The 16,167-nt window shown below is 34.0% G+C and overlaps 1 protein-coding gene across 1 annotated transcript; it reads left to right on the top strand.

Moving 5' to 3' along the window:
• The first annotated feature begins 5,933 nt into the window (after positions 1 to 5,933).
• LOC134840052 (uncharacterized) lies at positions 5,934 to 14,993 on the top strand. The gene is made up of 4 exons (XM_063855694.1): positions 5,934 to 6,080; positions 9,275 to 9,475; positions 10,131 to 10,535; positions 13,997 to 14,993. Exons 2-4 carry the CDS (start codon positions 9,277 to 9,279, stop codon positions 14,860 to 14,862), a joined length of 1,470 nt encoding a protein of 489 aa, XP_063711764.1. The 5' UTR covers positions 5,934 to 6,080; positions 9,275 to 9,276; the 3' UTR covers positions 14,863 to 14,993.
• Positions 14,994 to 16,167: the final 1,174 nt, after the last annotated feature.

The raw sequence follows: 16,167 nt of genomic DNA, 5'->3' as shown, positions 1-16,167 counted from the left end.
CAAATATTAGAACAAAGACACGAATACAATAGACAGACTGTTCTCGTATTTATTGACTTTAAAGCTGCGTTTGACAGCGTCAACCGCGAGACAATCTGGTGCATCCTCGAGAGTCACGGCCTCCCATCCAAAATCCTCCAAATCCTAAGAGCCATGTACACAGAAACGTTTAGTACAGTCAGGGTTTACAACTCACTATCTAACCCATTTGCCATTGTCTCAGGGGTCAGACAAGGTTCGATACTTGCACCATTCTTGTTCAACCTTGTAATCGACTGGGCATTGCTCGAAGCAACGGAAAACCAACCCCTTGGCATCGCCCTTGACGATATGGTAATTACATATCTAGACTTCGCTGATGATATCTGCTTACTTGAAGACAATATCAAAGACGCACAGACACTTCTTGATCTAGTCACTCGCGCCGCTGCAAAAGGCGGTCTTGAAATAAACACATCTAAAACGAAATTCTGCTCTGCTCATCCTGGAGACCAAATGACCTGCAATGACGCCCCCATCGATAGGGTGAATACTTTCACCTATCTAGGCAGCAACCTGCAACTCGACGGTGACGTGTCACACGAAATCCAGATCCGCCTCGGAAAAGCAACAGGACGCTTCAAACAATTAGACAAGCTCTGGAAACAAAGATCAGTCCCGACCAGAATCAAATCGAAAGTATACAAAGTATGTGTCGAAAGCGTGCTCCTGTATGGATGTGAATCCTGGCCAGTCAAGGCATCCGATACTCAACGCCTCGACTCCTTCAACTGCAGATGCCTGAGAAACCTTGGTGCTCCGACAGACACCATGAGTTCCACCGTACAACAAAGACGCCTCAAATGGCTAGGGCACACCCTACGCATGGAACCCAAAATGATACCCAACGCATGCCTGGAATTTGAGAAAGCCGACAACTGGAAGAGACCCCCCGGTGGAGTAAAGAACTCGTGGAGACGGTTAGTGAAGAAGGAACTCCGCCCATTCTTGAAACCCCAAAAAATGACCCACAAGAACTGGGAGGCAAGCTGGTTCGATTTGGCCAAAGATACTGCACTGAACAGGCCGCAGTGGAAAGCAATTGTGAGAGATATACATATGGCGGGCAATGGGCAGTAATGCTCGAAAACGCCCTACGAAGACGAAGACGAAGACCCGCTCTGACAACATTTTTTCGGATCGATTCAAATTGATCTTAAATTGCTTTCAATTCAATCCAAATTGATTAAAAATGTAATTTTACGAACGTAAATGAAAACTAAATCGATTTAAATTGATCTTTCTTGAAATTTTTGGATCAATTCAAGTGTCTAAAAAATCAATTTAAATTGGTTTTGATGGACTTTCCGACTCAGTAAAAATCATCTGAATCTCACCTAAATCCATTATAAATACAATTAAATCGATTTTTCTATAGTTTATTCGATTGATTTATTAAAGTTATATTAAATAAAAAGACACGTGTCAGATGTTTAGGAGCTCATAACAAATATATCATAATCAGATTATGGACTTTTTGACTTTTGAACTACTTTTGAACTACTTTTATTCGACTTCTGAACTAGCCATTTTTGACGGATTTTTTATCCTTGAGTATCCTTGAAAACTTGTTGTTGTCCTGAGCTTAAATTTTAAAAAAAAACTTTTTAAAACATATAATTTGCTGTAATGGCATTTCGAACTAATGGGCGAAAAAAACATTAGAACACACCTTAATGCTCCATATCGATAAGCAATTTTGATCGTTTGAGTAAAAAACTTCAGAGCATGATTCATAACGATCGTTGGATGTTTTTTGACTATAGGAATTTTTCAAGCGTGTGCTGAGGTAAATAAATTAAATGAAAGTTTTTCACATTTTTCACGAAAACTTAATCGATTTAATTGTATTTATAATGGATTTAGGTGAGATTCAGATGATTTTTACTGAGTCGGAAAGTCCATCAAAACCAATTTAAATTGATTTTTTAGACACTTGAATTGATCCAAAATTTTCAAGAAAGATCAATTTAAATCGATTTAGTTTTCATTTACGTTCGTAAAATTACATTTTTAATCAATTTGGATTGAATTGAAAGCAATTTAAGATCAATTTGAATCGATCCGAAAAAATGTTGTCAGAGCGGGTCTTCGTCTTCGTCTTCGTAGGGCGTGTTCGAGCATTACTGCCCATTGCCCGCCATATGTATATCTCTCACAATTGCTTTCCACTGCGGCCTGTTCAGTGCAGTATCTTTGGCCAAATCGAACCAGCTTGCCTCCCAGTTCTTGTGGGTCATTTTTTGGGGTTTCAAGAATGGGTGGAGTTCCTTCTTCACTAACCGTCTCCACGAGTTCTTTACTCCACCGGGGGGTCTCTTCCAGTTGTCGGCTTTCTCAAATTCCAGGCTTTCTCAAATTCCAGGCATTCCAGGCAAAGTCCAGGCATGGTATAATTTTTCTATAGTTTATTCGATTGATTTATTAAAGTTATATTAAATAAAAAGACACGTGTCAGATGTTTAGGAGCTCATAACAAATATATCATAATCAGATTATGGACTTTTTGACTTTTGAACTACTTTTGAACTACTTTTATTCGACTTCTGAACTAGCCATTTTTGACGGATTTTTTATCCTTGAGTATCCTTGAAAACTTGTTGTTGTCCTGAGCTTAAATTTAAAAAAAAAAACTTTTTAAAACATATAATTTGCTGTAATGGCATTTCGAACTAATGGGCGAAAAAAACATTAGAACACACCTTAATGCTCCATATCGATAAGCAATTTTGATCGTTTGAGTAAAAAACTTCAGAGCATGATTCATAACGATCGTTGGATGTTTTTTGACTATAGGAATTTTTCAAGCGTGTGCTGAGGTAAATAAATTAAATGAAAGTTTTTCACATTTTTCACGAAAACTTAATCCGTTTTTTCAGGTAAAACACTACTCCATAAAAGTTGAAGGGTAATCGGAATATTCAGCGACGGAACTAAACCCTAAACCAACCTTGTTAGTATCCTCCCTCCACCCAAATGGATTTTAGGGTAAGATGTTAAATTGGTCCGCCTTTTGTCAGTAAAATTAAGATTACTCGAAAAAAACACAATGAATTGGTAATCCACCTAAAAAAGATTCATTTTCCACCTTTATATAATCAGATCCGTTTTTTTCTAGATTGTTTTATTCACCTTAACCTCTTGAATATGCTATCACATCAGATTATTCCTTCAGACCGGAATCTGTAATGTAATAGATTACTAGAGGTTGGCTTTTTTTCGCAGAAGTGAATGATCAGAAAAAAAATTTACGCGCTCAAATAAGCATTGAAACTGGTTTGAAATAAGCTTGATACTATTTTTTTTCTTGCTAAATGTACCACTTGGTGTTAGATAGTGATTGAAGGAGACGGAACTTCGAAAGAACAATTTAGAAACGTTTTCTAGTAGAAAACGTTTTCAAATTGTTCTTTCAATGTTCCGTCGCCCTCAGCCAATATCTATTCCATGTGGTACATTTAGCAAGAAAACAAAACTAGAATCAAGCTTGCTTCGAACCACATTGCTTCAAACTATATGAAAAACAAATCAAAAAATTTAAAATTAAAGTGAAGAAAAATTAGTATACGGTCATTTCCCTAGTGGATAAAAAGTCTTTACACCACAATGGCTGTATGGAACACCAGGCTCAAAAGTTGATCCTTCGTTTAATCTAGGTAATTCAATAGCAACACTCGATTTTTAGTCAAAGTACATGGCCGTTTGCTCGTTTTTTAAAGATAATTAATTTAGAGTTTGGAAAAAAATAGCTTGAACAGCAATTGAAATGGCACATAGACAAGCTTTTTACGCATGAAACAGGGAAAAATTTGTTGCTGTGCGTGTACTAAATTTTCTGACCACAGTAAATTTTGCAACAAACTGGAAAAACAACATTGCTTGGAAAAAACAGTACCGCATTGTGCATTTCGTCAGCCTGTTTTGTCAGACTATTGAACGGACAATAGTGGCGTCATATTAAAGCCTTATTGTTCCGACTTCGATACGAAAGTAACGGAATATTTGTGCTCGGGTGGGTTTTTTTTTCTTCAGACAAATTTCGACTTTTTAACTAGCAATTTCAGACGGAATTTTTTTATATCATTCGAAAGGTATTGTTGTCCTGAGCTTAAATTTGAAAAGATATTTCACCTGTGATCCTTTTTTGTAAAGTTATGGGGGTTTAAAGATTGCCATTTTGGCCAATTTGGGACAATTAAAGCGCGATATATTTCGCGCTATTAACGCGTAAGCGAGATTTAATCCGTCTTAGAAATCGTTCCAAATTGGTTCAAGGAAGCTTATATGTCCAAATTGATTTGTTAATAGGAGCAAAATTTATCGCCTAGTACTTATTATGACGTGTGGGAAATGATTTCAAAAAAAACTTTCAAATTTTAGAAAAAAAAATTCATTTTATTTTATTACATTTATTTTTTTTTGTTATTACTGCTCCATAAAACTTAAAAGGCAGTCCGAACATTCAAGGGTTCGCCCTGATACGAGCAGTCTTGTTTGTTTTGCTTCAGATTTTAAACCACATTCTGAGTCTCAACAAAAAAGGGTCTGCGTTTTCAGTTATTTTGTCGCATTTCGTTTTGTTGCAATGCAAAATAGTTGGTTTTAAGTCAAACAATTTTCCATTTCTTATTTTTACTACATAATAAGTTTGCTTATATCATAAAATTCGCCATTACTAGGCCAAACTCCTTTTGTTTGCCATAAGTTTTACATTGTATATGTCAAATTTTAAGTTAGAATGCCGCCAAAAATTGAAGAAAGTATATGAAAAGGATTCAGTGATGAAAGCCAAAAAAAAGCGTTTGAATACCCAGTTTTCTCACCGTTTTTTTTAAAATTGCAATTGGATAATTGAGTAACATACATTACAAAAAAACTAAAAGTAACAGAACAAACAACAACCAAAAAACACTTTATAATTTACAGTCAAATGTAATTTTATAAAATGGTACATTCATTTCGCTGTTGCTTTAAGTGATATTACTCAAGAAGAAAAAAACGCTGTTAAAAATTCCAGCACGACATTTCATAGAAGTTAATTGCGAATCATTATTGATAGACTTCGGAGTTGAGTTCTCATTGCAAACTACCAATGGAAATTTTAAAAAACAGTGGTTGCCATCAAGGGAATAGCGGTAAACTTTCACTCGAAAAAGTGAATTAACATTGATTCAGAGCTGGAACATTCGAATATTTCAGCGATGAATTAGCGGTGAATAAGCGATGATTTTTCAGCAATTAACTAGCGATGAATAGCGAGTGGGATTTATTGAGTATTTTGAATCTGATTTAGCACATTTACTGGGCACGGGTAACTAAAAGAAAATCAAATTGATGTTTTTTGATGTTCTATGTTTTACTTATTTAGCATTTAACCCGAAAAATTTAGCCATGACTTAGCGATTATCTAGTAAAACTATTTCGTTTCCAGCGTTAAGTCATCGATAAATCATCGCTAATTTATCTATGTTTATAGATAAATAGAGGCTAATTCATCGACCTGTGAAATAACACAAAAACCTCCATCAAAGTGTTAGTATAAGTGCACTAGCTATAATTCATCGATGGTTATTACTGGGAATTAAATTCGGGCTTAAAGACGGAAAATTTTTGAATTTTTTTTATTGCAGTTTTTGTTTTTACCTAGTTGCTGCTTTTAAGTGCTATGTAAACTTGCTTTTATGCACGTATTAATTTAAAAATAAGGTGTTAAACTTTTTAAAAAAAAGCTGAGCGTCTATACGGTTTACAAACACATGGCGAGCTGCTAGACGAAAAAAAAAATCAAGTTGTTACATGTGTTTTTAAAACGTTTCTCATTCATCGACTTTTTATGAAAGTAATAACCATTCACAGCCTTCATTATTTGAACTAAACTGAACACCTATTGCTATTTTTTGGACAACAGTAGTTGTCGTTTTGAACGAACGAAGTCAAAATTTTTTCAATTATTTTTTTGCAATTACCACAGTTTACACTCATTTTGCATTAGTTAGCTTTTGATCACCAGAGAACTAAACATTTTCATCTGAAAACCACAGGTAACTTTGTATTTTGTACTATGTGTACAATTTAGTTGACGATTTTGTAATTTGATTTTTCTGATGGAGTTTAAAAGTTCGTCACAATTGCAAGTATTTTCAATTAGTCCCCTGAGCATATCAGATGACAAGATGAGCATGTTTTAGTGTGATTTTTGCTGCAAGGTTTCCGGGGCGTTTTTGATTGATTACGATGAAGCAGTTACAGGACAGAAAAGTTGCAGCTTTATTTTTTTGACCATAACTTCAACAAAATTGTTTCACATTTTAGTGTATTCTGTACAACAGCTAAAGATTCACGACTGAAATTTTAGCATATGATGAAAAAAGATTTTTTTTTCAGAATAAAACAATTTTTTCCTTTGAAAGCTAAGGATCTAAATCTAAGCTAGGCCTTCAATCAAGCTTTCTTTCACTTAGAAGAAATACACAAACTACTGAGCGACAAAAACAAAATTTAAATCAGATTTGCTAATACTTATTATTTTGCAGAAATTTCAGTGAACTTTTGTCCAAAGGCTTGACAAAATTTCTAAGTTGAAATGAAACCGGTATGAGGGCACAGATTTTCAATGAATACGTTTGAATGTTTTCCACGGGTTGACATCTTAAGTCTTTTCAACGTTCAAAGTTTTGAATTGCTTCTCCTTCTACATACTAGTTGTACGTTTTCACAAAAAGACTTTATGAAAAAACTCTACTCATACGAGTTCTTTCTTTGAAAATTGCACAACTAACATTTCTTGAAAAGCGTGTTTTTCTACATACACAAAAAATGATATACCTAAACGGAGAATATTCAAAACTGATACCCTAAATGTAATTGTAGTGAAACTAATTGACTGATGGATAAAAATTGTGTTCTAAAAATTGGGGAAAAATTTTTTTTCTTCTGTTGTCGCAAAAAAAGTTTCCAGACCCAAAAAAAACGAGTCTCGAAAAAAATTGAATGCAAAACTGCAACTTTTTGCCTATAACGTAGTCCAGGCAGCTTTTTTTTAGAAAATGTGTGTTTTGTGTAAAGCCAGAAACTTTTTTTCAAAGCCAGAATTATATGTAGAAGACCGCGTGTTAAAAACAGACCGCGGTTTACATACATTCAAACTTTCCAAAAAGAAAACATTAAGCCTTGCACAAACAGCTTAAAACAATAAAACAAAAGGCGAAACTTAAAAATGTGGGATTCTTGCCACTCAATCTGTTGGCTTTTCTCATTTGAGAACAGATTTGATTTTTCAGTGTAGAGCTGAACACTAAAAACTTGAAGCTAAACTCATTTTTTTTGTCACACAAATCCATACAACGGAAAAAAGCTAGTCACACAACTTCACAAAGCGAAAAACGGCTAATCACACGGTTTCACACTGTAAAAAAAATGCCAGTCATAGAGTTATCAGGAAATTTTCTGGTCGGGTGCAATGATAAAGTCACATAAAAAATTGTATGACTAGCTTTTTTAGTCAACCCGGGTCTGCTCTTTACGGGAGCTTTTAGACACTAAAAACACTTTTCTGACGCCCTCAATTTGCAAAACATTTTTTTGCGGTTTTTTATCCGGTTTTAACCTGAAAAAAAAATTCCTCCATCTTATGTCAAAATTTTCAGCCGTAAATTTCTTGTAGTTGTAGAGAAGACGGCAGAAACGTGAAGACAAAGTTTTCATTCATTTTGTTTCGCTAAAACTGAAAATTTTGCACCTTTTAAATCCCTTGACTAAACGAGTCTATGATTGAGCGAGTATACAAACTACCCGCACTGACAGAAATGGTTTCCGGTCGATTTATATTGATTTTAAATCAATCCAAATCGATTAACCATGTACATTTTAAGAACTTAAATGGATTTTAAATCAATTTAAATTGATCTTTTTGAAAATTTTAAATCGATTTAAGTGTCTAAAAAATCGATTCAAATCGATTTCGATGGATTTTCCGACTCAATAAAATCCATCCGAATCTCACTTAAATCCATCAGATTTTCACTTAAATCCATTTTAAATCGATTTAAATCGATCTTTTTGAAAATTTCCAATCGATTTAAATGTCTAAAAAATCGATTTAAATCAATTTCGATGGATTTTCCGACACACTAAAATAGATTTTTTTGCTAACAAGGCGAAAGAAACATAACCCTTAACAAATTGTTGGAAAGTTTATTCTTGATTTTTAAATGTAAACACTCGTGCCAGATGTTATAGAATTTATTAAAATTATCCACATAAATCAGTTTCAAGCACGAAAAAAGGCAATGAAATTATAGAAAATTGTTGTAAGCAGATTTTGCAAAATCCTATGTAACAAACAAGAAAAAGGTCAGATTAAATTAAAATTTGATCTCGTTAATATGCAATTATATCATAGAAAGATATGATAATGAATCAGATTTTGGGCAAAACTTATAAAACGAATCAAGAAAAGGGTCATTATAGATCAGTTTTTGAACTCAAAATATGCACGAAAATCAAAGAACTTCATCGATATTTTGTTCTTTTTATTTGGTCTTTCTTATGCTACAATACGCTATCGATGTAAAATGAAAAATGATAGGCAATGAATAAATGCAATCAAATTTCGAAACTGATAAATCTCAAATAAAAAAAATCGATTTAAATCGATTTAAATCCGTTTTAATCCCCTTAAAATTAAAACAAAATCAGTCTGGAAAAAATGCATTTAAATTGATTTAAAATCGATTTGGGTCAATTTTTTTAGCTGGGATTTAAGATCAATTTAAATAGATTTTAAATCGATCCAAATCAATCTTCATCTTTTTTGTTTTATCGTCGTACTTTTTTCATACTAAAATCGATCTAAAATTAATCAACGTACTTTTTTTATACTAAAATTGATCTAAATTTAATCAACGTACTTTTTTCATACTAAAATCGTACATTCTAATCCATTTATGTCAGTGCGGGTAGCATAATGAGCTGTTGTATTTATGTATTGCATTGCTCAGTTTGCTCGACTTTTCAATTCCAGCTATTCAACAAAAAAGCGTGCTGTATAAAAAACGTCCTGCAATTACACGTTATGAAATACTTGTAAAAAAAAAGCGTTTTCAACAAAAAAGTACAATTCAAGGTAGTTGATTATGAATTACATGTTTTATTTGCTCGACTTTGCTGTTCTAATTTTCCAACACATATTGAATTGCTGATAACAATTATTCCTAAGCTTGTCATGTTTTATCAGATATGTACAAAAACGTCGACCCAAACACCGCCTTTGCAGGCTCTGCCATCGCACAGGGCGCGGGAAAACTGATCGATATAGACGAATGGTGTCCGACTACGAAAGAGAGACGCTGGCTCCTCATTGCAGGGTCCAGACACCCCCCGGATGCTGTAATTCTATCGCAAAAGGGAGAGAGAGAAGCGAGGAGTGATGCACAGGGTGGGTGAAGGTCAAAAAGTCACCATTTTACAATTTTTGCATCTACCTAACAGTTACCCCTTTTTCAAGAAGGGGTGGGGGGTGATTATTAAGTTGGTTAAGATTGTCGAATTTTTGACCAATCAGAATGCAGCGAAATTCTAATTACAAACAGAACGCTGTAGTGTTAATTTACTGCTTTTATTTAGGTTTGGCAAATCTTTAGTAGCTATCACTGGGGGGATTGACATTCTTAGAGCATAATTTGGTAAGAATTTGTGAGTTTTATATTACAAAAACTTCTACGGTTTAAGGTCAACCCGGGTACTTAATCATAACAGTGTAAAAACGGTTATTCTAATTCCAGGTTTATAAACAATAACGGCTGACTGGAGCCCGCGGTACTTAAATGAGTTTGATAAGCGGAAAAACCTTGACTCCCTCCCCCCAGTCTTTGTATTACCCAGAAAGTAATTTGAAACTATGCGTATATAGTCAAAGGTTTAAGCCGCACAGAGCTGAAATGTCGTTAAAGCTGAGTAGTTCAACAAAGTTGTGATCATTCTCCATAAATCAACTGTAGTTTTTATCGTATTAGTCTCAATTGATGTTAAGCTAATTCACCCTTTTTTTAAACATTAGTCGCTTCATTTCGTTTCTAATTAATTTTTTACAGGGGACGGAAGTACTTTTCTGAAAAGAGTCAGCAATGATTTTGTAAACATGGAACGCGCAGTTGGTCACACCCTAAAAAACAAAATCCAAAACATCGAAATGCATAAACGAGAAGTGGAGAACCACCTCAGGGAGTTCTTTGACTTCTGCAGAGCAAATGACTTCAAGCCAATGCTCTACTATACCGGTCACGGTGAATTGCCAACTGGGAACTGGTGCTTCACAGACGGGGTAGTTGGCATTGAGGAAATTCTGGAATGGATGCCAGCTGGCATGACTCCGCCTACTATCGTCAGTGACGCGTGTTTTAGTGGCACATGGTCTAACTTTTGCACTCAGAAACAAATTGAAGGATTCGATTGTCTTTCTGCAACTAAAATGCATCAAGCTGCCTTCAACCAAGGGGGTGAATTTATTTATCATTATTTTCGATATCAAACAAAATAAGTTACTCATCTGTCTTTATATTGATAGTTTTATGCTAAATGTGTCCCCCGATTTGCAAGGCGTTTTCCCGGGTTGACCTACATAGAATAAAAATTCTAGTCCTACACTTCCATAAACTTAGTCAATGAAAAATTGCTACTCCTACAAATTTCATACGTTTTGCTAAAATGGTGCCATCGAATTTTTCAAGAATTTTTTTCTTGTTTTGGCATAAAATTTGGTGTATCGCACTAAAAGGAAAAATTTTTGTCAAAAAATGCTCATCAAATGATTTCCATATATGGATATTGAATGACTAGCATTTTTTGACGGCGAAAACAAAAATTGCACCAAATATTGTTTTTTCTTTTCAACCGCAAATTGAATTTTGTATTTTGAAAATATTTTCCGAAAAAGAATTGCATGCAAAATTTAGTTTTTTCTCTGGATATTTTTCTTCGAAAAAGCTGGAAACTCATATTTTTTGTATGGCATGTTAAAATTTGCCTTGATTAATGTCTGATCATTTACCCGCACCGAGCGTCCATGGATCATAATTGATTATATTGCCATAATATGGTCAGTATCTTTAAATTTACAAAATAATCTATTATAATCCAATAAAAACAAATCATAATCCCCCGTAAATTTTAACCCCTCCCGCCAGTTTACTTTACCCCCCCTTTAGCCCCTTGCCAGTTTACTTCTCCCCCGCCAGTTGACCACAACTGCCATTCGCCCCCTTGAAGTTGAGCACGGGGGGTTTTTTATTGGTTGATTTTGGGTTAATGATTGACACTCCCCAATTTACCGCCCCCCCCCCTCTTTAGTTCGGGGGAGGTAAAAAAAACTTGTGGGGGTGAAGTTGAGACATGGCGTTTAGTAAAAGGCATAGCATACATTTTGCAAATTTCCTGCAAAATTGCAAAAATTCTGCAGAATTAATCGAATTTAGTTCTGCAAATAAAATAATGCAAGAATTCTGCAGAATTAATCGAATTTAGTTCTACAAATAAAATAGGACCAATTTTAATGGATTATAATGGGTTACTTCAAAAAAAACAATCGATTAAAATGGCAATATAATCGATTTTCATCTGTAAAAGATGATAATGGAGTTTTTTTTTATCTCGGGAACCCATTATAATCAATTAAAAACGGTGCGGGTACAGATTCCAATTGTGAAAATAATCAACTTTGAAAATTTTTGCGAAAATTTACAAGTTTGATGCTTTCAGAATATCATTTGTGTAAGAAAACTCTGATACAATTCAGGTAATTGCCAATGCATTGTAAATGCGAGACGAGCAAACCTTTGTTGACTCTAGTGATGAGTGAACCATGGTTTTTGTCACTTGTGTTCGATAACGAACAAACCTAAAAGTTTGAGAAATTAAATTTGAAATAAAAAAAATCATTTTTTTTCGGCTTATGGAAAAATGCTAGTCATACAATTTTCATAAGTGAAAAATCACTAATCATAGACCTTTCATGCAATTTTCTGTACGCATGGAATTGCATAAAAAAGTGTATAATTAGTTTTTTTCTATATACCAAAATTGTATGATTATCATTTTTGGTCAACCCGGTAACCTCGAACCCGGTACCGGGTGTTATTGTCAATTAGAACTTTTATAAAATGAAACAAAAGGATATTTCACATGATTATGCAGTTTACTCTTATGCATTCGCACAATTTGAGTATATTAAAACAAATGGCATGTCAACACCTAAAGGTTAAAGTTGATAGTCCTAAGCTCGACGTTGGACACAAAAAATCTAATAAAAACATCAAGCTACTGAAGCAGCTATACAGCTGCTAGATTCTGCGGCGGCATTTTAATTCAAAGACATAAACCTCTTGGAGCTGCCTTGTGTTAAAAATATATTCAAAAAGTGTTTTTTTGTCGGTATTTCAAGAAATCTGATCAAATGACATTATCACATTATCACGTAACCAAGTCATATTGGGACGTTATTGCTACCAAATTGAATGGTCTATTTAGACATACTACAGTTTCTAGTTTAGAATAACGTTCGGATGCCACTGATATATCTAATGATGAGTTTCATCGAACTCAAAGCTACCGGAAACAAGGTTACCGGGTTGCAACAAGTCAAGCTTGAGCATGAAGAACGATGAAAAAAAGTGCTACACTGAATGAAGTTGGTTCAGATGGTTGATGTTTTTTACTCAACCTATTGCTTCAATCGAGCGCTACTGCAGGCGATTTAAAGTCACTCAGTGTTTTGTATTTTCACAAACTTAGAAGAAACGGGTTGTGCTTTTTAATTGTGCTTTTTAGTTTAAAATAGTTCTGCGTCGATCTTTGCTTGTAAATGAACTTTAAAGCATGCACTAATTTTTTGAAGAAAAATTCAATATGATCCAATAAGATGCACTCAGTCTGGCTTCCAAGAAAATAAGACGTGGATTGACGGCGGTTATAACTTCAAATGAAGAATAATAGAAGTTTTTTAAGCTAAAAATTGTACCAAAGCTGTAGTTTTTGAACTTGCTGAAGAATTGAATCATGTTTAACATCAACATTTTAAAATTAAAATAGATTAATAGGAATTTTCAAATGAAGCTCATGAAATATTTTGTTCCGACCAAAATTTGTTTTGACCAAAGTTACTGCCCAAAAGTTGGTGATAACAGGCCTAGATGGGCTTCTGTAAATCAAGGGGTAATTTAAAGTAAGGTTCTCCTGCCGTTTTTTTATAATGCCGGGTAACTATTTTAAATGAAAAATATGAAATCAAGTTCAAACCGATCAGCTTGCGGATGACACATCCTGATTTTTTTGCAAAAAAAACGGTTTTCCTGTTTTGAACAATATGAAAAATTAACTTTGAAGACATGAAAATTAGGAATCATAAACCAAAATTTAACATTGATTTTTTGCACTAAACTGAAAGTGTTGAAAAAGTAAGGTTAAAAAGTCTTAAACTGCTTTTCAAAAACAACATGCATTCTTCAGAAATAATAAAAACAAAATTTTGCTTGCTGGAAGCTTTTGATCTTTTCACTGGAATAAGAAGTCATTTTGGTGAAGAAACCGACTAGATGTTTATGCTAACATATAAGCTTTAATTTTCGGGTTACATTATAACAAAATAATAATTGGTCAAAAAGTATCGATTTTCGACACTTAACACTCATACTAATTCAGCTTTGTGTCCATTCGTTTGCTGAAAAGTTTGGATCTGTTCACTGGAACAATACGCCATTTTTCCGAAAAAATCATGAAGATCTATATCCACGCAAACACAAAATCTTTAATCTCCGGGTTAGATTAGAAAAAAATGACAATTTTGTCAGAAAAATTAATCTCCGGGTTAGATTAGAAAAAAATGACAATTTTGTCAGAAAAATTAAAGTTAAAATTTGACGCTTAAGTCTCATACTAATTCAACCTGGAGACAATTTGGCTTTAGATAAAGGAGGAGATTTGACACTCTACTTAACTGGTCAAGGAGATCAACTACCCGATGGAAGACCAACAAGTACACCTCTCTACAGCCGAGGAAGACAAGAAGATTTCAGAGACCCATTGAAGTACAATAAGGTCACTTTTATCGATCTTGTGAAGTACTACACATTCAATGACGAACAGGTGCTTCTTAACCAGTGCGTACACAGCAACTACATGTATACCGTGTTTGGTTCTTACGCAAAATATAAGAGGAGGAAAAAAGACTTTTGGTGCAGTGCAAGTTTTGAAGAGTTTATGAAAGAGATGAAGTCTCAGAAAAAGTCGGGAAAGTTTATTTACTCCGTCGCAGCAGATCAATCGACGGGTAAAATTTACGCTTACGCAATCGAGGGTTATGGTAACTTCCAGGTAATTATGCCTTCAGAAAGTCCAAAAGACTTAGCGTCTCAAGATCTGTCAATCACAGGCTGTTTTGCTCTGAATTCCAAGTACTATTTTCTACTCACAGCCGGAGTTGAAGAATTCAAGGGCAAGAAACAAAAAGTGCTGACTGCAAAGACCAGGACAGAACTGGAAAATGAGATTCAAACTTACAAATCGAAGGGTATGATCATTACTTCAGTCTGTTTCAGTGTTGAGAACGAAAACTATCTTGTTGTCATGACTGAATCAGATCTTCCACAGCAACACAAATGGTTTACAGACGATGGCACTTTGTTTGTAAACTGGGACAGAGAACTCTATAACAATAATAATTACTATAAAATACAATTTTTCCATCCAATCGATGGTCATCAATTGTGTGTACGGGTGAAAGACAGCAGCCTACAGGAGGGGCCTTCGATAGCTGCCCTTCTTTACAGCTGAAATCATTTCTTGATCATTGCATACGAATTGTTTTTAGTTATTAACTTCAACTAAAATCAAATAAGTTTTGATTCTATCTTCCACTTTAATAGGATTGTTGTCAATTGAATGATTTGAAATACGATGATAGTTTTGTACCAAAGTAAATGCCAACAGCAAAATCAAGACTACTTTACATTTTTGTATTTGTAAAAAATAAAATAGTCAGGTTAAAAGATGTTTTCACTCTCATTAACTTTGTTTCACACGAAAATGAGGTTAAGGTTAAATAGCAGCAAAAAAAATAGCAGCAAAAAAATCTGCGATCGTCACAAAAAGCTCTTGTGCAGATTCGTTTCAAAGATTTTTTTTCCCGGAAAAAAACTAATTAAACTTGCTCATCAACTTTAAAATTTTTCAGTTTTCAGTTTGATATTAAAAAACCTCATTCAAAGGATCTGGATCATTTCTAGTGCAATTTCTTAAGCTCTAATAGCCAAATTTTGAGAGAGAAATGCAAATGTTAACAGATATATTTGATTCCAATAAAAATATTAAAAACGAAAGCAGCAGTAATTTTATGAACTATAATCCGAGTTGATCTCCCCAAAAAAAACAGCTAACCCTGAAAGCTTCAAAAGTATGAACAACAATTTCTAAATAAAACATGGTTGGGCTTTAAATTGATTTTAAATGTATCTAGAAATTGTTTTCTCCTAATGTCAGATACTAAATAGATGTCAATTTCTATAGAGAAGCCCCATAGTATTAATTTAGGTCACACACACACACACACATATATATATAATACAATATAATGCTTATCATACAATTTTCATATAGAAAGAAGCTTATCATAGAAACTCGTACAATTCCATAGAAACGTTAAATGTTGAGAAAATTCTAAGACAAGCATTTTTTTTATGGAAATTTTAAGAAAAGCATTTTTTCATAAACCAAAAAGTTGATTTTTTATTGCCCAAAATTATTGGGATGTGTTCGCGACCGAACACAAGTGACTAAAACCATTGCTTACTCAAAACTAGAGTCACCAAAGGGCTGAACGTCTGGCATCTACAATTTATTGGAAACGACCTGAATTCTGTAAGAGTTCTCTTCACAAATAAAATAATTCAAGTATCAAACTTTTAAATTTTGGCAAAATTTTCAAAGATGATTTTTTTAAATTAGAATTTTCAAGTTATCAGACATTGGTTTGGGCATGCCATGCAAACATGCTATACCAAAGAAAAAGAAGTTTTCATTCTGTTTGAAAAAAATTATTCTGAGAAACGAGAAAAAAATCAAAACGTACTACGTTATGCA

This window comes from Symsagittifera roscoffensis, chromosome 2, assembly GCF_963678635.1.
Source record: "Symsagittifera roscoffensis chromosome 2, txSymRosc1.1, whole genome shotgun sequence".
In the NCBI taxonomy this organism is placed as follows: Eukaryota; Metazoa; Xenacoelomorpha; order Acoela; family Convolutidae; genus Symsagittifera; species Symsagittifera roscoffensis.
The sequence above is the reverse complement of the archived record's forward strand: the minus strand, read 5'-3'. Positions and strand labels throughout refer to the sequence as shown.

Coding starts and splice junctions, on each gene's coding strand:
- LOC134840052 (XM_063855694.1), top strand. CDS start 9,277: ATGTACAAAAACGTCGACCCAAACACCGCCTTTGCAGGCTCTGCCATC. Junction 9,476..10,130: donor AGCGAGGAGTGATGCACAGG/GTGGGTGAAGGT, acceptor AATTTTTTACAG/GGGACGGAAGTACTTTTCTG. Junction 10,536..13,996: donor AGCTGCCTTCAACCAAGGGG/GTGAATTTATTT, acceptor ATTTGGCTTTAG/ATAAAGGAGGAGATTTGACA.